Below are 24,948 nucleotides of genomic sequence, written 5' to 3' on the forward strand. Positions count from 1 at the left end.
TAGTGTTAAAGCTTCTTCTTGCAGTAAAGTAGAAGTACTAGTATTTTTTGTGCATTGTTTTATTTTGAAGGATCCGCCCTTCGTGTTCCGGTGTGGTTCTGCCTCTCTCCCGTGTGCTTCACGGCGCTCGGCCGGTACAAACGCTCACGCCTGTTCCCGCACTCTGTCGGCTGTGGACCGGCGGAGGGCTGCAGGACGGGACCGGGACCGCAGCACCGGGGCAAAACAGAACCTCCACCCGGGGATGGACAGAACCAAGGACGGCTGGAGCGAGAGGTGAGTTGGCCGGGCGTGAGAGGGCTTGTTCATATAGTGTTCACCACAGATGCGGCGATGCACAACACAACCGTGATATAAAAAAAATGAATAACACTGATGCTATTGATATCTTTCAAGTGTGCCTGTTGTGAGTTCTCACTCTGGTCAATGAGAACTTAAAGTTTGTTGTGTTTATAGGCGATATCCGGCTACCTTTTCATGGTAGCCGGAAGAAAGAAAAAGTAATTCAATCAAGTTTGATTCTGCCCAAACATAATAACTATGAAAGCAGGTTCCTCCTTTCTGTGTTGAAGTTCCCCCCTCCGCCCGTTTTAAAAAAAAAACAAACAAATTGATTTTTGGTAACAAATCATTGGGTCAATGGATATGTGGCCTATGTAACATAAATTAAACTATTTTGTTTAAGAGCACATGTGAGTCACCCAAAAGCATATCACATTAAGGGTTTTTTTTGTTTTTTTTAAACCCACCCACAATATTTTGAAGTGGGTAGATGACGATAATGAAATTACCTGCACTCAGGGAAAATGCAGGCTCTTTTTTTTTGCACAATGTTGCTTTGCATCTCACTCACATGCATACAGTGCACACATCAGCACACTGAGAGAGAGAGAGAGTTGATTTTTATCAGGGAAACGACTCTAATCCTGCTTAGTGCGTTCACGAACAGGCACCTAGCAGCCTGAAATATTTGGCAGGGTTGTTTCTCCCATATTGGAAGAATGAAAGTGGAGATTATGTGGGATTTCTGGTTGTTTAGCAGGCAGAGAAGAGAATAAAGACTGTGGGGAGTATGAGCACATTATACTGTAATCTCGGGGTGAATTACTGCCTGTGCCTTTATCCTTTACAAGGGGAAAAACATGATGTGACACACGGTGACATATATGTGCTTCCTGTGCCTGGAAGATAAAGTTGCCCCCTTTAAGATGCTCAGTGCATGTGTCCCATACTGTATGTGTGTTGTGTGTGCATACCGTATCTGTGGGAGTGTGTGTTCTCGCTCTCCGTTGCTGCACACATGTATTCTCATGTTTCACAGATCAGATAACAGAATCTGTCGGGACATTAGCCGACTGACATTTTAATGGCGCTGATGTAACGTCCCTGCAGCCTATTGACAAATGACCCTCCCTGATGATGTTACAGTTGCCTTTGCTCATTTGAGAGGATGCCTCTTCATAAAAAAAAAAGTCAATCTATTAAATGAAATGGAGAGCTCATGAATGCCACTGACTGAAGGGTGTACTGCCTCAAGGGCCGGCTGTCAATATCCCTCACGTACACCAGCATTAAATTGTCAACAGCGGAAGGTGGAGCAGGTTCAGCTGCAGTTATTGCTGTAAACATTGCAAAAGACTCCAACCACACGACTTCACCTTTGCATGTGGACATGGCTGCAGTTGAGAAATGTAACTGCTGTGTGGTGGTTTTTAATTTGTCCTGCGAGAAAAGGGAAGTAATGAGCTCGGGCTCCGGCTGAACTTGGCTCGCAACTCTTCTTCCACGAGTTAGAGGATGAATTTGATCAGCCGCTGTTACTCAGGAGGCAGGGACCTCCAAGGTGAGAGGTGTGGTACTGGGATGGTGTTGCTTTTTTGCAGGTGAGATGAGCAGCTGTTGTTTTATTACGTGTCTCTATCTCCAGGAGCATCAGACACTCATCATCGTTCGCTTGTAAAAAATCACTCCCAGGAAGTGTAAAGCATGGAACAAAAAGGGGGCGTCTGTCTGGACAAACTGAGATTCATGATTACCATAATTATGCAGACATGAGCTATGTCCTACAAGAGCACACGGCACACTGTAGAACTGGGTGGTGGTTCTTATCATGTGATGTGTGTATGGTGTGGATCACATTTGGATTTTTTTCTCCAAACCTTAAAATCACGAATCAGATTGCTTTTTCTGAAGCCAGGCCGACACAGGGCTTCTGAGGTCTATGTCGCCTGATGAACAACATAACGTAAACACAAACAATTTTAATAAGAATTCCCTTAAATCTGGTCACCAACGAATTGTCAGTGCTCAACTGCAAAAATTCACAGTTGATAAATCTGAATACTGAGCTTAAAATCCAAAATACCTAATGTATAGCCTGACCGACAATGAAATTGTTATGAGGCTAATGTACTATATGTTGGGCTTTGGCCAACAGTCATCTCTATATTTTTTTTGACAGGGTGCAACACCGAGTCGTGTTTCTCGTGACCTGACAAATAAGTCCAATATTCACTGTCCTTGCAGCTATGTTTTGGTCTCCACCGATTTCCAAGAATATTTGGCTTTTTATCGACCAAATGCTTCAAAGTGTCCACCAGCTATATAGTCGCTTACTCTATCTATCGATCTATCTATCTATCTATCTATCTATCTATTTATCTATCTATCTATCTATCTATCTATCTATCTATCTATCTATCTATCTATCTGGCCGTCCGTCCCTTTGGTGCATTGACCCATTTTCCCCGTGGGGACCATTCAAAATTCCACGTGATACGATCAAACCTAACTGCGAAGACATGGAGCACCCGCGGACAGAAACGGGAGAGGGGGGTTGGAGGAGGGGGGGGGGGGGGGGGGGGGGGGGAGCTGGCGAATGTTAACACAGGGCGCTTTTAGGGAAGTAGAAGGGTGTAGTGTTTTTTGTAGTGTTTGGTTTTTTTTTTTAAGGGGCCTTCCAGATGGCACGTTGACAGGAAGGTTCCGGAGAAACCGGCCCCTAATGAATGGGAGGGAGAATCACCTGAGGGGACAAGAGACATCAGAGAAGGCCTTCTCTTCCTCGTTCTCACTCTCTCTCCTCCCCTCCCACATGCTCACTTTACACCGACTTCCCCCTGCTCTTAATTTTCTCCTCACCCCGTGTGTCTAATCTAACTGCTTACTACTCGCCCTCAAGTAATCTGTGGGCATAGTTGACACTCTCACCAGTCTCATTTCCTCCCCGCTCACTTAAAAAAAAGAAAAGAAAAAGGATCTCGATGAATCTCTCCTCTCCTCTCCTCTCCTCCTCGGTTTCATCTCGTTTTCATCTCCAAGGGACATTCCTCATTTTTACAGTGCGAAAAGCCTGAGGGCAGGTTCAGAAAGAGCTGTTGGAGAAGAAGAAGCCCTGACAGTCACCGAGGCCAACGTGCACATAAATGGATCCGCGCCCTTGACCTGCGCCCATTAAGAGGCAGCGGGGTGAGACGGGACAGAGGAGAGAGACATAGACTGTCGCGAGGTTTATCAGGGTGTTTGCGGTGATCACAGAGGAACACTTGCATGGAAGGGAGAGAGTGGATGTGCATGGGAGGAGGGGAGCTGTTTGAAAGATTAATGCACCCACGCACTCTCATGTAAACATGTGTTGATGTGTTTACCTTACGGATTTGCAGAGGATGAGAAAGTGCAGATTTACAGAGAAGGCAGTAAGGGACCAAAGCGATGTTTTAACGTATCTTTTTTTGTTGTTGTTAAACCGTTGTGCTCAGCAAGATTCTCTATTGCTCCAGGCATCCATTTGATTACGGCGGCCGCGTTTCTCAAAACTTGATTTAGTTGTAGAAATCCATCTCGGGTCTGACTGGTGATTCCTCTTTGTCACGGTCACGCTACCGCGGTGACGCGACATTGGGGAAAGCAGTTGGAATCAGTCGACACACTCGAGGGGGAACTCCCACCCACTCATCATTCTGACGGCTTCTCCGTCTGCGAATGCAGACGTGTCGCGTCTTTGTCGAGTGCGAGGAACTGCCCCCCGACGGTGTCACCAGAGGTTATCTCAGTGGGTTTTGACGACTTCACTTATAAACAATAGCCCTGTGTTGTACGCTGGGGGGTTGTTTATCAGGTACGGATAGTCTTAACACAGAGTCACCTTAGACCTTAGGCCTTCTTTCCCCCCCCCCCCCCCCCCCCCAGAGTAGATATTTAGACGTTGCAGAAAGAACACAGGTGTGTTCAAAAGGTTCAATGAAGGCTGCGGTCCACTTGGGGAGGGGGGAGAGGAGGGTTGTGGTGGTGCTTTCAGACTCCTGGTTTTGTAAATTCAACGTCAGTGGCTTCTGCTGCTGATGTCATTATTTATTTATGACTTATGTATTTCCTGCCGTGATAAGTCAAAAATGTCTGCTTTAAAAAAATGTGAAATGCAGGGTTTTTTTACGGTTTGGGGGCCAGGAACTCAAAGTCGGTGTATTTTTAAGCGTCATTTATACCTGGCACGAGGAGTTACAAGAGGTCATGGTGGTGAACAGATATTTTACCGTCGAAGTGTCTTGGCAAATTGCATGTTAAAGAAAATGAAACACATTTTGTTTTTGTGTTGAACAATCTCCAGACAACACCAGCAGTCCACGCTGGGCTGATGCAGCTATTGCTGGAGGCACTTGGGTCACACTGTAGCATCTAAATACCCCACTTACCGCGCAGCCATAAATCCAGCCTCAGCCTCAACTGCACAGATTTGCATTGATCTCATTTTGATTTTTCTCTCGCGAATCCCCCCAAGAGCAACCCTAAATCAGTGGCATACCCCTTTAAACTGATTAACCATGCCTTCATCACCATGAAACACTGAGAGAACTGAATGCGGACTTGTTGTCCACTGCGATGGATCACCCAACTCAAGCGCGTTTCATGATTCTGCTCATAGAATTTTAATACTGTGCAGGAATGAAACGGAACAGAGGAAACGATAACGTTTTTAAAGAAAAATCTAAAACTCTTGAGCTTCTCTGCATTTGAATATTGTCAGCCACAATGTAAAGTGTAGATTTTACAGTTTGAGAGGTTAAATGTGCAAAAAACCCCTCTATTAAGATCCTTTAAAGCCGACAGGCAGTCCCCGGTCTCTCTATTTTTAATGCAGTTTCTCCTAAAGTCTCTTTCATGCACACTCAAACACACTCACACACACACACACACACACACACACACACACGCACACACACACATACACACACACACACACTCACACCCTCTCAATTAATGCATCTGCAAGTACAGCGTCTGTCTTTGAAAAGAGCATACCGTACATACTGAGCGTTGTCAGTGCATACATTGTTCAGCAAGAGCAGGCTTATGAATACAATCTCCCCTTTAAGTCTGACAGCAGGACCGAGATGCTACATTTGTCATGACCAGACGGTCACGGGGGGGCGTCTCTCAAATGCCTGAAACATTTATTGGACATCGAAAAGCCGTGGTGCAGACATACATAGCCCGTCACCTGCGTGCGATTTCTGCTGCACTAGTGTGACGGTCAACCCGAAACGGGTCAACGCAGGCCTGAGAAGACATCGACTTTTTCTTGTTTCGCGACAGCAGATTCCTGCAGCTCCTGCTCCTCACTCAGTAGTACTAACGGAACCAGATACAAACACAGAGTCGCGCACAAACTGAAGCACATACACGCACACAGATGCCTTGTTGGCAGGAAGCTGCAGCAGGAGGGAGAGGAAGTGATTTCGGAGGCAGAACCAGACGCTGGAGAGCTCTGCTTTGGAAACATATCGGGCCACCAAATAAATCACTCTTTCTCCTCCATCTATTTTTTCTTCTTCTTTATGACAGCCTGATTATATATTTCATCTCTCTGTCTCTGACCCCTCTCCACTGTCATCCTTGCATCTCTGTCTCTGCTTCTAGCAGAGAGAGGGAAACATGCGACAAGCTCAAAAAACACATTAATCCCTTTTGTCATCTCAGGAACAGGAAGTCTTATCAATAGAAATGTATCCTCTGCCACGCATTAATGCTGGTAAACAAGCGTAACAGTGTTTGTATCGCATGTAAGATGTGTTAGTTCTCTTTTGCAAGGGAGAACTATTCTGTATCAGAGTAGTATGAACTGTTAAAGCTTAAAACAAACACGGGAAACTGTTATCAGGTGCCAGTTCTCCTGGGCACCGAGCTAGAGAGGGAAGGTGCTGTCCCATACAGAGAGAAAACTGGAACTTTTTATGTTTTTATGTTGAGTTTTGTTCTCCCTGAAACTGTGAATGTTCTCTTAAACAACAATGTATACATTGTCAGAGGTATTGGTTGAAGTCAGGGCTGGGATGTTGTGGTCGGTTGCCACACGAAACAGAATCGGGGAAATCTTTGGTTCTTGGCTGAAGCTTAAAGGGGCAGTAAGGGAATTCTCAAGCAGTACACATTTTGTAAAATCAGCGAATATTTACTGAAGGCGCGCTGAAAAAAATCTGGGTTTTCAGCTCAGCCCTGGCTCTGTAAATAGAAAAAATAAAAAAATGGCTCGGGTCAGTGCAGTTTGTAAACATCACGCACCGACACGTTAAGAGACGTGCCAGCAAGTGGCGCTGCAACTCAGGGCCTCTGCCCTAGTGGTTAGCGCGCCTGTCTCCCATAGCTGAGGTCGCGGTTTGGCGCGTCGGCCCGAGCAGTAAAATCACAACAACAACAAAGAGAGAAAGGCTTCCTCCAAAATCCCTTACTGCCCCTTTAAGTCTTTCATCAGAAACAAGTTGTGAACACAACTGACACTATTGCTTCTTAAAGCCCCAGTGTGTAGTTTTTGTAATGTTCTGACGGCACCTGGTGGTAAAGTTGCAAACTGCAACCAACTGAGCGACCGGCAGGAACACTTTATGGTGGCGCACCGCTAATTCCATTTCCGGTTTGCGGCAGCGCCTGAAAATTCAACGTGAATGGACCCTTTTTTTATGCAACCTGTATTCTGTAACTATATTTAACTCATTCAGAGTTGACGAAAAAACATCTGTTCTTTGTTGCAGGTGATTATACATTTCTGAACACATAGTTATGGACAATACATAAAATTTCTGTGAATAAGTTCTTCTCAATATTACACACTGTAGCTTTAAGTAAATATGGAAAACTGGTCAGTAAGCAGTTGCACATAAAACTGCATAAAGCCAAATGGAGCGGCTTATGAAGTTTTCCTGCTGTTGTGTCCTGCTGTGTTCTTCATATGTGAACAGCAAACTCTGGAAAATATCTGGACCCAGATTTATGGACATTTCCCGGAGTTCACTGAAACTGAAAATTGCTGAAGAGTTAACAGCCATGCTAGCAGACCTCTGAATTTGGGTACTGTGGTGCTTCGATCTCAAATTGAATATGCTGACAATGGCAATATTAACATACTGAGGCTTAATAGTAGGTAGGTAGGTTTACCGTGTCCCCAACCTTTGTTAACTGTGTTAGAATGCAAACATTTGCTAATTAGCACTTAAAAACAAAGTGAAGGTAAAACTGACATTTGTTGATGGGACATGAAAAGGTATTGGCGTTCCAAAGTTATTACAGTTCACCCTGAGGGGGACCTAAATGTTTCAGTTTGGACCAAAAGTGGTGGACTGACCATCGGACTAGATAGATCGATTTTTTCAAATGACAATGTGTAATGAGGGAGTGAAGAGGAAGACTGGAAGCTGTAGAAAAGTAATACCCCACTGCTTTTCCCTCTGCCCTCATAAACAGCTCTCAGGCCCCATGGTTTTTTTAGGAGCAGGCAGTTGCTTTCGGCAAAATAGCTTTTAAAATCTACTACACACTACCCTGCCCTGCAATGAACAGCAGGCTGAAAAAGTTACCAAAGGCTGGTGAACACAGTGAGGCACTTGATCGATAAAGAGGCCAAATATTAATGGGAATCGGTGGAGACCAAAACTTAGCTACAAGGACAGTGAATATTGGACTTACATTTGTCGGTTGACAAGAAAAACAACTTCAAATAAATGCTCATGTTGCACTGTGTCAAAAAGGATGACTGTTGGCCAATATAAAATATATTAGCCTCAGGTATCCAGTGTCAGTCAGGCTATATATTTGTTATATTGGATTTTAAGTTTATCACTCTCTTATATATCAGCATGCATGTACACGCAGGGATTCCCAAAATGTTTGAGGTCATTTCAAAACAGCTATGAAAAACAAGTAGCTTCAAACCAGATTAAGCTGCAGGGACAACACATCTTGATTTTAATGCTTGGTGGTCAAAACCCCAACAGATGCACACTCTCTTTCATAAACAGACAATAAAGTAACAACCACCAACACCGAATTCTACAATGTGCTTTAAATATATGTACATGCCGAGAGTAGAAATTAGTGGTCCCTCCCTCATTCATCAAAACACGATGAAAAAACAACAATGTGACAAATATCACAACTCAAACAAGCTCTTTCGATAAATACCAAAGATAAGTATTACATGGACACAACTACAGTAACACAAAGCAGGAAATGAGATATGCCTGTTCAGACAACTCACCAGCAATAAAATCAAACGTGATTATTTTTGCTGCCAGTCTTCCTGTGTCGCAGCCATGCCTATCCCCACGGGGAGTCAAATAACCAGCGCTGAATCAACACATTCATTACGGGTGAGACTCGGTGGTACATAAATCCCAGTCATACCAGTTTCCTCTCCAGTGACGAAGCCGTCCCTCGACTGAGTTGCGTTTGGCACCTCGGATCTTTACTCCTTTTGTGCTCGTGATATATTCGGCAGTTGTTTCTAAGAGCAGCGTGTCTCCGCGAGGCCTCGGGGGAATAAATGCAGCGCTGTCAGATACAGACATGCATCACAATGGTGTCAGTATAACAACAGTTGACTATTTTTGGTGCCGCAATAGTTGAACAGAAAATAAATCGATAGCAATAATAATCCAATTGTTTAAAGGAGTAGTTGGACATTTTGGGAAATAAACGTAGTCGCTTTCTTGCCAAGAGTAAGATGAGAAGATTGATACCAATCTCACACATGAACATATCCTCCTCTGCTTGTGTTGGGTGTTTTCACAATTTGATAAACGATTAATAAGCAAAATAGTCAATAAAGCAAAATTGACCTGTTCTATGTTGCGTGCAGTGTTTATTTAGCCTAAAAGAATGAAAAAGGTGTCAAAGTTCTGTGATAGTTGAATATTACCCTGAGTGATTTTTGTGCCATGATCAGCATGTCGCTCAGCCCCTCCTGTGACTAAATAACAAAAATCAGAGACTTGTTGTAGTTAGAATGTGATGCGTTTTCAGTAAAATCCAAAGGCAAACTGACCTTCACAATGTCAGAGCTAGGTGCACGCTTTCATTTGTTTGTGAAGGGCTTGCGGTCACTTTCTCTGGCTTCCGTTCAAGTGTAGCTGTGTGCTACAGGAAGTCCTGAAACTGGCAACGTCAAAGTCGTCTGGGGGAAGTGATGTCGTTATTCAAAGGTGATTCCCAGCATGTGATCAACACTTAGGCGAGCTGCTTGTTTAACCAACCAAAGAAAGTGATTACTCTACCGCCACACCCGCTAGTGTCATGACATCATGAGGATCTTCCTGCACTGAAGGGATGATACCCCCTCGCAGCAGCCATACTTGGCCCTCCAGCGGCCACTCACCCACTCCCTCCCCCCCGAGCACCCTCTCCTCAAACACTTTGAGAGCCGTCGGTGGAGGTCCTGCTGGAGAGACGCCCTGTCTCTCCTGATTCAGCCGTCTGTGGGAGCACAGTCCAGTATTCACTCCTGCCATATACTAATCCTTTCATTAGCCTCGGCCTCTGGCAGCTCTGTAAAAGAGCTGACTGTGTGGGTTAGTCAGGAGAGACCAAGACTGATAGACAGAGATACATTTACAGATACGTACTGTAACTCAAACGCCGAAACACCTCTCCAGGATAAAAAAACAACCCATTAAAAGTATGCTCGCTCATCATGAAATACACGTCAGAGTCACTGCTCGTTCTTTCTGCACTTGAGTTGGTTATAAGACAACATCTACCATCTTACATTTTTGGCCATATTTCTTTTTGATCACATTAGGGCCAATTTTATAATTTCCTTTTTTTGGCTTGTGATCCCTAAAAATGAAAGTCGTGGCCACTTATCAGGAATTAAGGCCTTGAGAGTGGTCATGGATCAAGGAGCATTTCAACCACAGGGGGATTTTTCTGTTTTAAGATGGTTTCACTTGAACGCTTCTCAATGAAATGAAGAGAATCCTTTATTTGTCAAGAAAAAAATGATTTTGGAGGAAGATCTGCTTTTTTTTGGGGGGGGGGGGGGGCATTCTGTTTGTTTCTTGTTCCTTTAAAGGAATCGTTTAACATTTTGTGAAATACACTTAATTCAAGTCAAACCATGGATGTTACGGTTATGTGATATGACTCATTACCTTGGGCCACCGGGGCTCCCAAGATGGATCATTCTGATGCTAATGCCCATTCTGAATTCAGCCCATCCATTATTAATACCTGCACATTTTTTGCAGGGTCTTCTATCCAAACTCACATTGGGCAAGAGACTGGTAGACCGTTCATTACAGGCCTCACAGTGGGACAACCCCTCATAATCAGACCTATGGATCTTTTTCAGAGATATCAAATTAATCGAATTAATCTATTTTACATGGAACACCCACAGGTTTGCAAAGATAACCTCTGAGAGAAACTTGATTAGGGAAAGCTTCCTTGGTATCACCCATTCAAAATAACACATTAAAGAAGGCTTCACGGTGACTGTGACGGTTTTGAATAGGCAATCAGGGAAATCATTCCTGGGATCTCGAAAAACAGGCAATACATATCGCTGGAGACACTGTGGTTAAATTTGAGTGTCTCCAGCGACATCTATTTATTTAAGTTAAATAAATAGATAAATGAATAGAGAGGCAGTGAGACAATACTTTCACCACCTTTATATGTATACTGCAGGTACGGTATATTTGTCCTAGTTTCTGTCTGTACCTATTGAACACACACTCGCTACACTTTTGCACACAGCCTCATATTGAGACACATCAGTGACAACATTGTTTTCCGGGAGCTGTAGTCCTGGAGGAATGCTTGCTTTGGCACATGCAGTCAAACCCTTTGCCGTCCTAAACAAACATGTTAAAGCAGCCGTGGCGTGTTCCTGATTTGTTCCTCTTGAGACGGAGTGGGTGGAGGGCAAGATGTTGAGAACGATCCTCTCTCTCTAATGACAAAACCTCTGTGTGTCTCTCTCCTTTCTGTTCCCGCTGTCAGGAAGGCAACATGGAGAAACCCCCGCTGACCTCCGAGGATTTGCTTTCTCATGGAACGTAAAAATGTTTTTCCTCAGCGCGTAAGCCAGCTTCCTGCTGCCGCCGAACATTCAGGAAGAGGACATTACGGACTGACTGAAGGAGTCAGGGCACATGTGAACAGATGACTCACATATGAGTGATAGATGACCGAACTGCGTCTGGGTCATTCCTCTCGCCGACCATGGAGCTAACCGTACCAGCACAAAGGGAGAAAGTGCTTTTTAACAGCTTGTGACCTTCATATATTTATCTTACCAATGACAAAACAAGTTGCAATCTCAGGCGGTGGAGAGGCAATGACCTAATTCAGATTAAATGACCTCATACTGATAAGTAGTCCGCCTCCTCACCGGGTGATGGAACATAATCACAAATGGACTCTTATCATAGATGCTGGAGTGTGTGAGGTTACTTGATATTCTCTGTGTGAATGTGTGTGTGTGTGTGTGTGTGTGTGTGGATGGGTGTTTAAGTAGAGGTGTGAGTTTCGATGCTAAATGCAGCAATGTTGCGCCGTGGACTACTTACCTGGGTGTCCCGTGTTGGGGGAGTGCTGGTGCTCTTCTGCTGCTCCCTGTCTCTGCTCTATGTGATGACCTGCAGCCCTCCGCACTCCGATGACCCGCCGCTGAGTCATGCATTACCCCGTGCTGGATCCAATCACCCCAGCCAGGGGGGCACACGGCCGGGGATGGGAGCAGGGGCTGGGGGGACAGGAGGCGCCGGAGTTGGGCCCGCTCAAAGCGGCAGATCGCCGGGTGTCCAGTCATACCAGGTGCTCCTCCAAGAGCGCGAGGAGCAGCACCGCCACCACATCTCCTCCCTGAAAAAAGAGATAGCTCAGCTGAAGGAGGCTCTGCAGGAGCGCAGCCAGCAGCTGAAAGGAGTGCAGGAGAGCCTGAAGAGAGGGGCCGGGGGCCCGGCAGAGGGACAGGAAGCCGGGCTTGGGTCCCAGGGAGGTGGTCTCGGGGACATTCAAGGGGCCAAGAGCCCGCAGGCTGATCTCCAGGAGTTCCTGAGGAGCCAGATGTCAAAGGCGGAGGTGACCGCCGGCATCAGGCTGCCCAGTGAGTACGCGGTGGTGGCGTTTGAGAGTTTCACCCTGCAGAGGGTCTACCAGCTGGAGATGGGCCTGACGCGTCACCCTGAGGAGAAGCCGGTGAGGAGGGACAAGAGAGAGGAGCTGGGGGAGGTGCTGGAGACGGCGATGCACAGCCTCAACGCACCTTCATCGCCGAAGGACAGCAGGGGAGCGGCAGAAAAGAGTCAGAGTAGCAAAGTTTACGCACCATCTGACTTCATAGAAGGTGAGCACACACCTCCCATTCGTCCCCTAGAAAGTACGAGTACACGGTTAATACGTTTTGAAGTGTCTTGGGTTAAATTCTGGTAAACATGTTCCTCAATGTAAAAGCTACAGACAACAATACAATGCAGATCTTGCAGTAAAAACTGCCCTTTGTGTGTTTAGGCACTGGCAGCACTCGCCGGTTAAGGTTAGGGAAAGATCATGGTCTTGGTTGGAAAATTGCATTAACTTGAATCATGCAAGCGACATATTTAATAAAACTGGCCTGAAACCACAACTTTCCCAAATCTTGACCAGCTTTTGTTGCCTGAATCCAAACATGCATGGGACGCAGGCACCATGGGCTCCACTGTCAAAGCCTCGTGCTCTGTTCGCCCTCCATCCATCTCGACCACCCGCCTGTATACACATAATCCAAGGAAGTGATTACGTCTGTCACTGATTAAAGATTTAATCATTGATTTCTTTAGCCAATCAGAATAAATTTGCTCTCCGGCAACTGCGGTGTCTCTCTCTCAGTCTTGATAATAACCCAACACTTGACAACACGAGGTAATTGGGAAAAACAAATTAGCTAACACCATTTTCTCGGAGACAGGGTTGCAAATCTGAACCCCACTAACTTTATGCGTTCTCCATTTCTGTCATTGACAAGATTGCTTGCTATGCCAGAGCACAACGCTCCAGTTCCTTTTGCAGTTTCTTTTTTGAAGATGAATCCCTGGAAGGTCAGAAGCATGTTTGTGTTTTTGTGTTCAAGAACAGGATATCCTACTAGACTGTTCTACTCAGCTCTGATCACAACCTCAGGAAATGAACACAGCTGCTCCTCGTTCACAGTGAAGCATCTCTTCAAATGTGTGTGTGTGTGTGTGTGTGTGTGTGTGTGTGTGTGTGTGTGTGTGTGTGTGTGTGTGTGTGTGTGTGTGTGTGTGTGTGTGTGTGTGTGTGTGTGTGTGTGTGCGCCTGCTGTGTGTGATCTGCTCTCTTAAGGTCACCATCCTTCAATGTGTGATTGGGTGGGAGGTTTAAAAGTGAGTAATACGGGGAACCTGGCTCGGAGGAAATGAGCCATAGGTCACTGTAGGGAGCGTCTTACATCTAAGACTGTGTGTGGTCTTGAGTGTGTTTATGTGACGGCGACCTTAATAGATGTGCATACATTTGTGTGCATCTGTGTGCACATAAACAGCCCCTACAAATCCTGAACAAGGCAGCAGGGGAGCGCGGCTTGCTCTTAATGATATAGCGACTCCCGCCTGCTCATATTTTGAACTCAATGCACCTCAATGAATTTAGCCAACGATTTTAAGCAAATCTAGACAACGCAGCTTTTTTTTTTTTTCATCCAAGCGGCCAGTCAGGAGAGAGGCAGTCTAGATGGCTGTCGGCTGTCAGGAGCTGCATTCGCGAGCTAGTGAGCTGAAACTGAACACAAACACTGGAGGTATGCAAAATGAACCGGCCTTCCACTGAGCTCCGTCCTTAGAGAGGGACAAACAGATACAGACGGAAAGACAGAGACAGGAAGTGAAGGCATTAAGTGTAGATTGTTCAATGTATTTACTAAATTCAAACTTATCATGACCCATCACAGGAAGCAGGCCAATTTGAGAGGAAGACCCTCATTCAAGCCGCTATCAGACTGTGAATCTTTGCCCACAGACATCTTTCTGTTCTCTCGCTTCTTCTTTTTCTCTGTCCTTTTTTCCCCCCCTTCCTCTTCTCCTATCCGTGTGTCTGTCTGGTCTCGGTGTGTGTTTTCTTCCTCACTCTCTCTTTCTTCTTTTCTGACTAGTTTCACTTCTTTCTTTCGAATATCCCTTTTCTCTACCCACCGACCTCAAGTAGGAGGTCAATTTGCAAGTAATAATCTCAGTAATAGCAGAGTAATGCAAATAACTTTCTCTCTCTCTCTCTCTCTCTCTCTGGAGAAACAAGCAAATGCATAAAAAAGAAAAGAAAAAAGAAAATCGGTGTGGATGACCATAATAGCCTTTCCTTCTTCAGTGTGTATGTGTATGTACAGTTATGGCTCTTTGCCCAGCAGCAGCAGAGAGCATGGACAACGTCTCATGTCGCCTCATGTGCCCTTGTTCCCCCTCACATATTCACACAGGCTGCGTCAAGGCTGTCACAGAGAACTGATGACTCATACACACACACAAAAAATAATGATGAAGCTGATGCTAAAAAAATTATTGCCAAAATTAGATATTAAGTCACTGGGGGGCGGGGGACATGATCCTTGTCAGAAAGAACACTTAGATATGTCAAGGGATTTGAACAAATGCAGCACTCTGGGGGGAAAAAATGAAAATGAAATCATTGTGATAAAGAGAAATCACAGAGGAACAACTGGCAAATGTTGACATTAAAACGTATATGAGCCACATTTACACTTTGCCTTATAGATCCACTTGTGTAGTATGGACATTAGACATGTTGATCTTTTCATGTAGCTTGGCATTTTTATAAATTTGAAATGGCAAAATTTCCAAAACTTCCTTCAAGTAGGTTTATAAGCTTGTTCGGTTCACACCTTCACGTCTCTGTCTCTCCGACCAGGCATCACTCGTACAGAGAAGGACAAAGGGACGCTGTACGAGCTGACCTTCAGAGGGGAGTCGAGTAATGAATTCAGACGACTGGTCCTGTTCCGGCCCTTTGGACCGCTGATGAAGGTGAAGAACGAGAGGGTGGACACGTCCGACGTCCCGATCAACATCGTCGTCCCGCTGTCCAGGCGCACGGACAAGTTCAAACAGTTCATGCAGAACTTCAGGTGAGAGACTCTCTACTGCTCGCCCCGCTGTTGACGGCAACGTAACACAAACACTGCGACAGGAACAGAAGCGCCACGATAAGTTACTCAAGGCCGTCCTCCATAGCACGCGTAACCAATGCAGAAAAATGTGATCCCCTGTTACGCAAACCCAGCTTTGATTCCAGTTTTACATTTTGATTGGGGATCAGGCAGTCGGCGACAAGAAGTTGGGGGATTAGAGGAAAGAAAATTAACACGAGAAAGGCTATTTTTTTCCTTTTCTGAAGAAACATGTAATTAACATTTTGGAACTGCACACGTTGTGTTATCAGTTAATTCATTTCGTTGCTGGTAGGCATAATCACTATGTAAATAATCTGGGAGAGATTTAAATGACTCAGACAAGCACATGAATAAAGATAGCCTCACAGATCGCCCATCTTAGTTATCATCAGTCTCTACATGACCACAGGAAATGTATCATATAGACCCTAAAGCTATTTTAATTCATCACAAAAAGATCCATGCTTGCATTTGTACGCAATGAAACCGGGAAGATTTTTTGGCAAAAGAGAGTGAGTGAAAAGAATCCCTGAAAAAAACCCTAAAATTTGCACTTACAGTAAATACTGTCTTTAAATAAAATCATATTTTAACAAACATTTCAGGCTCAACAGCGAACAGCAAAACTTTCTTGTTTCAGCTCCTCGGCCCGTCACCGTCAGCAGAGGAAACGTCCTCTTTAATGTCTGTGATTTATTGCGCTGCCGCTGCTGCTTATCACAGCTGTTTTTACATGGTAAATCCTGCTTAGTAGCAGCGCTGAAGCCCATTAAATTGCCCCCCTGGGCAGACCGGCAGACGTTGATATAAAGCACAGCAAGAAGTGTGTACTCACTTTAAAGACTCAGAGAGTCGCTGAGTAAACTCTTTTACCCTCATCCATATTAACGGTGTTCTAGGATAAAACGTGTGTGTGTGTGTGTGTGTGTGTGTGTGTGTATTTTATGGGGTGATAGTGGTGAGGGACGTATCAAATGGTCTCTATTCACATTTAGGCTCCAATGTAACAGCATTTTTGATTTACTGTGATATGTTTCCCCAGTGCAGAGATAAAAAGCCACAAACAAACTGCAAACAATTGCAGCCAGGCTCTCTGGAGTTTAAAAAGAAAACCTCACTCTTAATACATGAGAAAAGAATTCGGTTTCGTTGCTATTCCGTGGTCCTTGTGATAAAATGCCTCATTAGACAACCCCCTCCAAAAAAATCAATTTTCTTCGAATAATAGAGATGGACTTTTACACAGCAGCATCTATGATAACAGTGAAAATGGTTTCATTCATGACTATACTCAGCATCCTCGGCACGTATTTAGTCATTTTTAAACATTTTTTCTAAGATATTTTCCCCATTTCTGCTTCTGGGCAAAATTCTGACAAATGAGTGTGAGTCTTGAAATAGAGGAGGTGAATTATCTTCCTTGTGTGTGTTTGACGTATTTGACACGTCTCTATCAAAGTGCTCGCAGGCATCTCCCACCTGGTCTCTCTTTTTAACTCACAGACAAATTCTCCTCCTGGTGCCAGATAGAGGAGAGTCAGGGCTGCGTTTTGTTTGATTAAATATTCCCTCAGTCGATAAATGTCAGGAAATACTGAAAAAATGCACATCACGATCTTCGAGATGCAAACTTTACTTTTTTAATGAATTTATGATGATATAATCCGAAACCCCTAAATGCCTGACATTTTTCTTGATGAGCGATGAATGAAAAAAACAATGAATCAACCAAATATGCCAGATGTTGTGGGACCAGTTGTAAAAACATCTACACCAAGGCCTTCTGTTTCAAAAGCCTCATTTGATCACAGTGCTCTTCCTTCCCGCAATCTCTCCGCTGCTGGGTTTGACAATGCTCTCATCCATATTGTCCCTTCCTTTGTGTGTTTGTGTATACATGCAGGGAAGTCTGTGTGCGTCAGGACGGCCGGGTCCATCTGACAGTGGTGTATTTCGGGAGAGAGCAGATGAGCGAGGTCCGCAGCACTCTGGAGAACACGTCCAGGTGGGTTGGCACCGCGGCCCAGATCAGATCTCTTTAGATTAGTTAGATGAGAGGCCAGAACCCAGGATACGGAATTAAATTTATGTTGAGAAACAAACACTGACACAGTCACAGCACCTGCTCTCGGAGGCAGGAGGTGTTTTCACTGTTTCCACACATGCACCAGAAACCCCTCTTTCTCACATATTGTAATCTGTTCCTTTCTCTAACATTCACAAAACACACACACACACACACACACACACACACACACACACACACACACACACACACACACACACCTCTTGGGTTGGCATGGTGCCACAGCCAGTCATCTGGCTGATGAATAATGGAGCAGTGTGCCACCCATGCCAAGGGGCTGAGAGCTCCCAGCCGACACAGATAAATTACAGCAGGCCTGTGATGGTCCCTGACTCACCCTCTCACAGGACCTCCACGCCCACACCTCCGGAGACCATCGCCGTGTGGCTGATCAGGAGTCAGATCCACTGTGGACTGAGCCACAGATTCCCCCCCCCCCCCCCGAGGGGGTTGCTATGGTGATGCTTGTCAATTTCCCAGCCCCGAAGGTTTTTGCGTGGCCTTGAATCGGTCGGACCATCTCCCGTAGGGCACAGCACCTCTTTGTCTCTCTGTGTCTCCTCCGGTTGCTGTCGCAGAGGTGAGGTAAGAGAGAAGGCGGCATGAAATACTCTTGCGTCTTGCGGTCAAGACATGTGAATCTAGAAACAAGAGCACAAACATCCGAGAAAAACTGGGGCTGTAAGAACATATTTGACATACTCTGGTGGTTGATCAACTTTGAAAAACAATGTATTGATTCTCATGCTAAGCTTCATGGCAGAAAGTGGATTATTTTGTGTTGTGGGTAAACCCTCAACTGCAACATAGCGGTGTTGTAAACGATCCTCAGTCATTTGACTCTTCCACTCCAGCATAACGATGTAAAGTGAGACGGAAAGTAGCGTAAGGGTACACCGTTAATGTAAGCATGAGCAAACCTAGCTGACCAGTAACGTTGGCCCTGATGGCCTGATCCAAGAGACGTGGACCTGACGGAGCTGAGGTTTTGACTCATCTTGGCCTCCACAACTAAGAGGGCCCCAAGGAGATCAACAGTCTGTAAAATGTGCCATTCCAAAAAAAAATGTTAAACACTCGATGAAACCAGAGAGCACGCTGAGCAAGACACTTGTTTTAACTCGTTTAATAAGCCGGCATTTAATTTGCAAAGATATGTGCCTTTTCGTAGAGAACGGCTTCTGCGAGGGCTTCTGTGAGATGAAGAAAACATTGAGGCCTCATTACACTAAACGCACCGACAACAACAACACATGACTGCCATCGCTGTGATGTTGCATGTTCTTTTTTCAACAACTTACACCTTCAAACTGCAGGCTGGTGTGTACTATATACTATGACATTTCTCTAACAATGTGTTTCCAAAGATTGCAGTGTATCACCTTGCTCACAGTATTGCCATCTCCTTGCCAAAGAAGGTCCGTCAGCAGTTACAAGTCCTCGAAGCAATGTCTTAAAAGAGTTTTGCAGGAACACTTTGACCTGATGGCTCAAAAGGAATCAATATGTGTTCCCAGCAGTGATGGCATCATTAGCTGATCTGATCCCTCACTGCCCTTCCTACAAATTAAATTCACCTCCAGAAATTGGTTTAGCTTGTGTCTGCACCCAAATCCCATGCAGCTATTTGTTCCTTTTTCACATCCAGTTTTCCACAAACTTTTTAGTAGCACTGTTATTCTTCCAAAAAAGGCTGTTTTGACTATCAACAGCCAGTAAAAACTACCTGAGGCAAGTTTCCCAACTCCCTCTGTGGATTCGAAGGGGTAAAAAAAAGGCATTAATACAACAGGCAATAAATGGCAATGAATGCAATGTTCAATAAATCAAAGCCTCATCCTCAAGCATTCTGGGAGACACCAGGGATGTATGTTGAAACAGATAGAAGAAGCCACTGAACTCTCAAGTACACATCTTACACATCTCCACCTCAAAGCCTGAACTCAAGCTCAAACCATTGGGGGCGTGTACTTTTCTGAGCCGTACAGATTCAAGAATAAAGACTCTGTACAACGTGAGCTAAGCAGGAGAAGGTACGGATTGAATAGGGGAGTGAGAGGGATGTTGCGTGTAAGGCAGGAAGTAGAACGTGTGATCCGTTTCAAACAGATCCCCGTCAATATGTGTAAATAATTACTGTGCTTCAGCAGCGCAGGAGAGATAATTGCTCAGGGGAAAAGAGTAAGAAAGCACGTAGAGGAGATGTGTAAAAAATTAGATCAAGAGAGCAAAGCAAAGATGGAAAAAAACAAACGGCTTTGCTGAGAATGGCACTAAGAGCGTCAAACCACCATCTCAAAGGAAACTGGACGTGCTGATGAAAGAGAAGGACGAGATATTTGGACAGACGGAGAAAAACTTTCTCTCCTGCGACTACAACGTTTGTCTGATCTTTCTTTTGCAACAGCCCCTCAAACGAGCCTCCCATGCCACTGTGGCATTTCAGTCAGTTCAGAGATAGGTCAACGACTCTCCGCAGAGCCTCCGACAGCTCCGAGGAGGCAGGAGGATAATGTTGAGCGGAAGGTCACTGAGAGAAGATTATGAGTAGATTAAATGAGACACAAATCAGAGAGGGGTTAGGATAAATGTCAAAAAATATTCACATCAAAGAAATCGTGTGTCTTTACAGATCGCCGGAATATGGGCCCATTCTGCAAATTGCTCATTGTAATATCTTGCCTTCGGCCTCAGCCTTAGAGTGGTCACAAGATGTCTTTAGCTCGCCTCCACATTACACACACGGACTGCAGATTCCCCGGCTCACTGGGAAAAGTTTTTCTTCTTTACAATAGCCCAGAGAAGCCACACCCTGCCAGTGACAGATAAACAGGCAAAAAATGAGATGTTCACATTTTTTAGAAGGTAGAAGAGGAAGTTACTGACCAGCATCCCAAAGAGCGATGGTGAAAAGATGCTTCTCTAATCGAAATGTATCTTTTGAGGCAACAAGACTGCCAGCGGCTCTGTGAGTCTGCGATAAGACACAGCAGTGCTTTGAGCAAAATCATCAACGTGACAATACTGACGTATTGATACCTAGCAGCATAATGTTGGCCATGTTCACCATTATGGTTGTGTGTTAGCATGGTAATTAACTAGTGGAAATGTCATGAACCAGTATTGGACAAACAGAAGGTCACGGAATCAGCACGGTCTTTAGGAACATGAACACATATGAAGACAGTAGAAATGCTTTTGCCGAACCATTTAGATGTTGAGATATTTCATTGAATAGTTAAAATGCTGACGTGCTTGTGGGCACTACAGGAAAAAGTCAGAAGATCATTGATGATTGACAACAAACTTTCATGGTCACCTCCCAATAGTTGTTGAGGTGTTTCAGTCTGGACCAAAGCGGTGAGCAGACCGACTTTACCAGAAGCCTGGTTTCGGCCATGTAGCGGCTTACAGTCGACGAGACTCTTCAGATTCAGTAGTCTCCATGTCGGCAGTCTATAGCCACAAACACACAAGCACATAAAAGATTGTTACACAGAGGCACAGATTCGCAGAGAAGTGACAAGGAAATCAGGTCTCCGCTGCCGGGTCCTGAACTAAGAGGATCAGCCACGCTGCTGAGACAGAACATGACGGCTCTTTACAGGCATTCGCACCCTGACACAGTTTCAATAATTCAGCCGCTACTAGGTACCAGTCATCATCACGCCTACAACAAACAAACTATTTTAGGCCATAATAAGGCTGCTGATGCCTTTTGGGGAAAACAGGAAGAAAAAGTGCAGGATATAAAACGTAATATAGAAAACAGGGATATTGCAGAATTTTAGTGGACTTTCCCACTTGACACAATAGCAAGTAGTGCCTACATGTCTGTGAGAATACACTCAGGCCAACACACACAAACCATTTACCTACCGGGATGACCAAAACATTCACCACTCAGAAAAAGAGCCAGATTTCACCCAAATAATATTTGTAATCATGAAATTATCATCACAATAAGTCAGTAATGAATTATTTACAAATACAAAATGTAAGTATACGCACAATTGTTGCAGGAGATAACGTGTATGGATGTGCTTGGGATATATTATGGTGTCAGTTAACTTATAAATGTCTGGACTTCAGTGCATGTCTGAAATCAGCTTTACAGACCAAATGTCTCGAAAATGTCAAACTTTTCCTTTAAAACAGAGGAGGATACGATATTTTTGTTTTGACTTAACAACATGATATGTAAAAACGGACTTCCTCATTGAGAAACTCTTCTCCAGCAAGTTTTCTCTTCACCTCTTGAAGAGACACAAGTCTCTCATCCAATTAAAGTGGAGACTGGATCAACATGTGATCGTAGCTGGTGTTGCATTAACAGTTTGAGACAATCAGAGCTATTGTGCTCGGTCTCTGCCATCTGTGGACAGTTTGGTGCCAGCGGGTGGGTCCGGCTCTCCTGGGACTCTAGTGTAGACAGATTGACTCTGTTTGGATTCATAAACTGTAAAAAGACGAGGAGACCGGACGCCGTCTGCTGACACATCCGCTGACTGACTGCACATAAAACCACTCAGACAGATGTTTGAGGACATGTCCTCATTTTACTTATCTCTGAAAACCGCACTCAGTAATTGAAGTCATCTGAAATTTTTTGGGGATGTGAGCACACTGTCATTCCTGGCCGACTGGAGGTGTTATTCAGACAGACAAATAAGATGCGTCATGTTTTATGTTGCTCTGGGATTTGGGGCCACTCAGGATTAAGAGATTTTATTATCATTATGGGAGAGGCTAAAGAGGATGGATGCGAGAGACGAAAGCATTTCACACAGCAGTACTTATAAATACATGCTGATACACACCATTCGCACACACTCAAACACGCAGCAGTGAGATGGTAATGTGGGGAGCGTGATTCAAGCTGCCTCAGGCAAAAACAAACTGACCACGTTTCCTCCAGTCGTCCCGGTTTCCTCTGGCAAAGCTGTGTACGTCTGCCTCTGACGTGCGATGTCCCCCAGCCTCGCATGAATGAGGGAAGGGGTTTGATCCTGTTTGTTCTGCCTCGGATTCAGACGTGTGAGCCAGTTTCTCCTCAGTCACCTCTATCTGATGTCGATGCATGTGCGTGTGTGTGTGTGTGTGTGTGTGTGTGTGTGCCAGCATCTGTGCATGTGCACGCATGAGTAAAGGATTAGTCACTAACAGAGTGAATTGTTGTGGTTATTTGGAAAAAGGGGCCAGCCGCGCACATCTGGATCCAGCTGTTCCTCTTTACCCTCACTCACATCCTTGAAAAAAAGTGAAGGACAAAGCTTTTGTTATCCCCGTGAAAGGAATGTTTGGTGGCAGTTAAAGCTAAAGTGCCATATCATGAGCTCAATCCGAGAGAGAACGGCGGGGTGTCGGCTCATGAACATGTTTGGTGAGTTCGTGCTGACGTGAACTTTTCAGAGACGTTCCGTGAGGTCATTATGTTTTAATCTTTGGGTGGAAAATGCCAAAGGCAGAGAAGGGAGAAAACGGGATTACCATGGCCAGATTAACCCACTAGGGAAGCCCGGGGGCAAAATTGGACTGTGGGTCCCTCATGACCGTCAGCTTCTTCCCACACTGTTGTATTTACATACCCATTAGGCACGGATCACACAGTAGCGTGATGATCTTTCTGCCTTGAGTTACAGAAACAAACCAGTTCTCATGTTCTTAGGAATTATACGGCCCAGTGTGTGACATGCTTCATTAGTTCATGTAATTTGATTAAACACAAATTTATTTAGGAATAATGTGCATCGTGTAAGCACAAAAATCAACTGAAATGATTAAGGCATTTATGATGAACTTGTATTGGCCACTGGGTACCTTCACAAACCAAGGTCAAAAGGTCATTCGTCTGTTTGTCAAGTGGAAATGCAAGGGGTCAGTTCAAGGCCCTCGTCGTTTCAGTTAGTGGTCGATCGTACTTTAGTGATGCACATTCCCAAGCAAATGGGGGGACAAATTAAATAACAACAGACCAATCACCACTGAGTCAATCTGAAACCTTCAAAGCAAATTACGTAAATGACTTCTCTTGTTTGTTAATCCAGCCTCAGGATTATTGCGCCATACTGATATACCAAAATGTGGAAAATGACAAACTGTTGGGCTGCAGATTGGACACTTTTGTCTCAGTTGCCAACACATCAATCATCCTCTTACGTCTGCGTTTTTCAGTGATTTCATTTTAATTGTGCTCTCTCCCTTGTCTGTGTCCTTTCTTAAATTAGTTTTCTGTTCAATTAGGTAGATGTATGATGTTTTCATCAAAACAAAACGTTACCAAAGCACATCAACTAAGCAAATGTATTTTCTGTGCCATCCTTCAAATGCAAAGCAATTTGAAAATGCTTTACCAAAGACGAAGAACAATTGAGAGCAAACAATAAAATAATGAGAAATGAAAAACTCAATGGATTAAAAAGGAAAATAAAATCAATCAAAATCGAATTTAAAAAAGGAGGAGGGAAGGAAGAATGATTGAGATTTAAAAAGACAAGCACAAACCAATAGATTAATGCAATGGATATATAAAAAGTAGTGATATACTGGAGGAGGGACTGGATATCTGACATTATATAATGTGCGAAATATCAAGAATCAGAAAAAACTGTAATAATCTGTAAACGTAAGAAGAGACAAAAATCTCCATGAAATTGCATCTTGCTGCCCGACATATATTCTGTTTCCAGTCAAAGTAACACCTTCACCAGGGAGAGTTTCAATAAGACTTTTGGTTTTGAATACATTTGCCGAAAACCAAATGCCTTTGCCCTTTTTGCTGTAAGAAAGCTAACTTCTCCTTTCCGTCTCTCTCTCGCTGTGCATGCGCAGGGAAGTCAATTTTAAGAACTACACTCTGCTGCAGCTGGACGAGGAGTTTTCTCGGGGACGAGGTCTAGACGTCGGGGCCCGAGCCTGGACGGGAGGCAACGTGCTGCTCTTCTTCTGCGACGTGGACATCTACTTCACCGCGGACTTCCTCAACAGCTGCCGACTCAACACACAGCCCGGTGAGACCCGCTCGCCTGCCAGAGCACACACCAACACCCAAACCCACCGTGATAAATAATTTCCTAGTTGTGACTGACTGCGCTGTCTCCTTTACGTCTCAGGTAAAAAGGTTTTCTACCCGGTGTTATTCAGCCAGTACAACCCCACTCTGATCTATGGAAGCCTTGAACACATCCCAACTGTGGAGCAGCAGCTGGTAACACACACACACACACACACACACACACACACACACACACACACACACACACACACACACACACACCGATCAAATCTAATCTTCACTGTTTCCTTTTTCTTGCACCCTGCTAACCACTTCTTGAAAACAGGAGGTTGGGAAATCTTTCTCCTCTCCTGCTGCTCCTTTGTACTAATCCACACAAGCCCACATATAGTTTTT

At 44.6% G+C, this 24,948-nt stretch overlaps 1 protein-coding gene across 1 annotated transcript in view; it reads left to right on the forward strand.

Moving 5' to 3' along the window:
• The first annotated feature begins 118 nt into the window (after window positions 1–118).
• csgalnact1a (chondroitin sulfate N-acetylgalactosaminyltransferase 1a) overlaps window positions 119–24,948 on the forward strand; it is a 29,663-nt gene continuing 4,833 nt past the window's right edge. The window contains exons 1-6 of the mRNA XM_035608665.2: window positions 119–276; window positions 11,272–12,619; window positions 15,190–15,406; window positions 17,355–17,456; window positions 24,369–24,547; window positions 24,650–24,744. Coding sequence (XP_035464558.1) covers window positions 11,803–12,619; window positions 15,190–15,406; window positions 17,355–17,456; window positions 24,369–24,547; window positions 24,650–24,744 — 1,410 coding nt within the window. The 5' untranslated portion in view covers window positions 119–276; window positions 11,272–11,802. The remainder of the gene's footprint in view (window positions 277–11,271; window positions 12,620–15,189; window positions 15,407–17,354; window positions 17,457–24,368; window positions 24,548–24,649; window positions 24,745–24,948) is intronic.

The sequence above is a fragment of the Scophthalmus maximus genome, chromosome 20 (genome assembly GCF_022379125.1).
Source record: "Scophthalmus maximus strain ysfricsl-2021 chromosome 20, ASM2237912v1, whole genome shotgun sequence".
NCBI lineage: Eukaryota > Metazoa > Chordata > Actinopteri > Pleuronectiformes > Scophthalmidae > Scophthalmus > Scophthalmus maximus.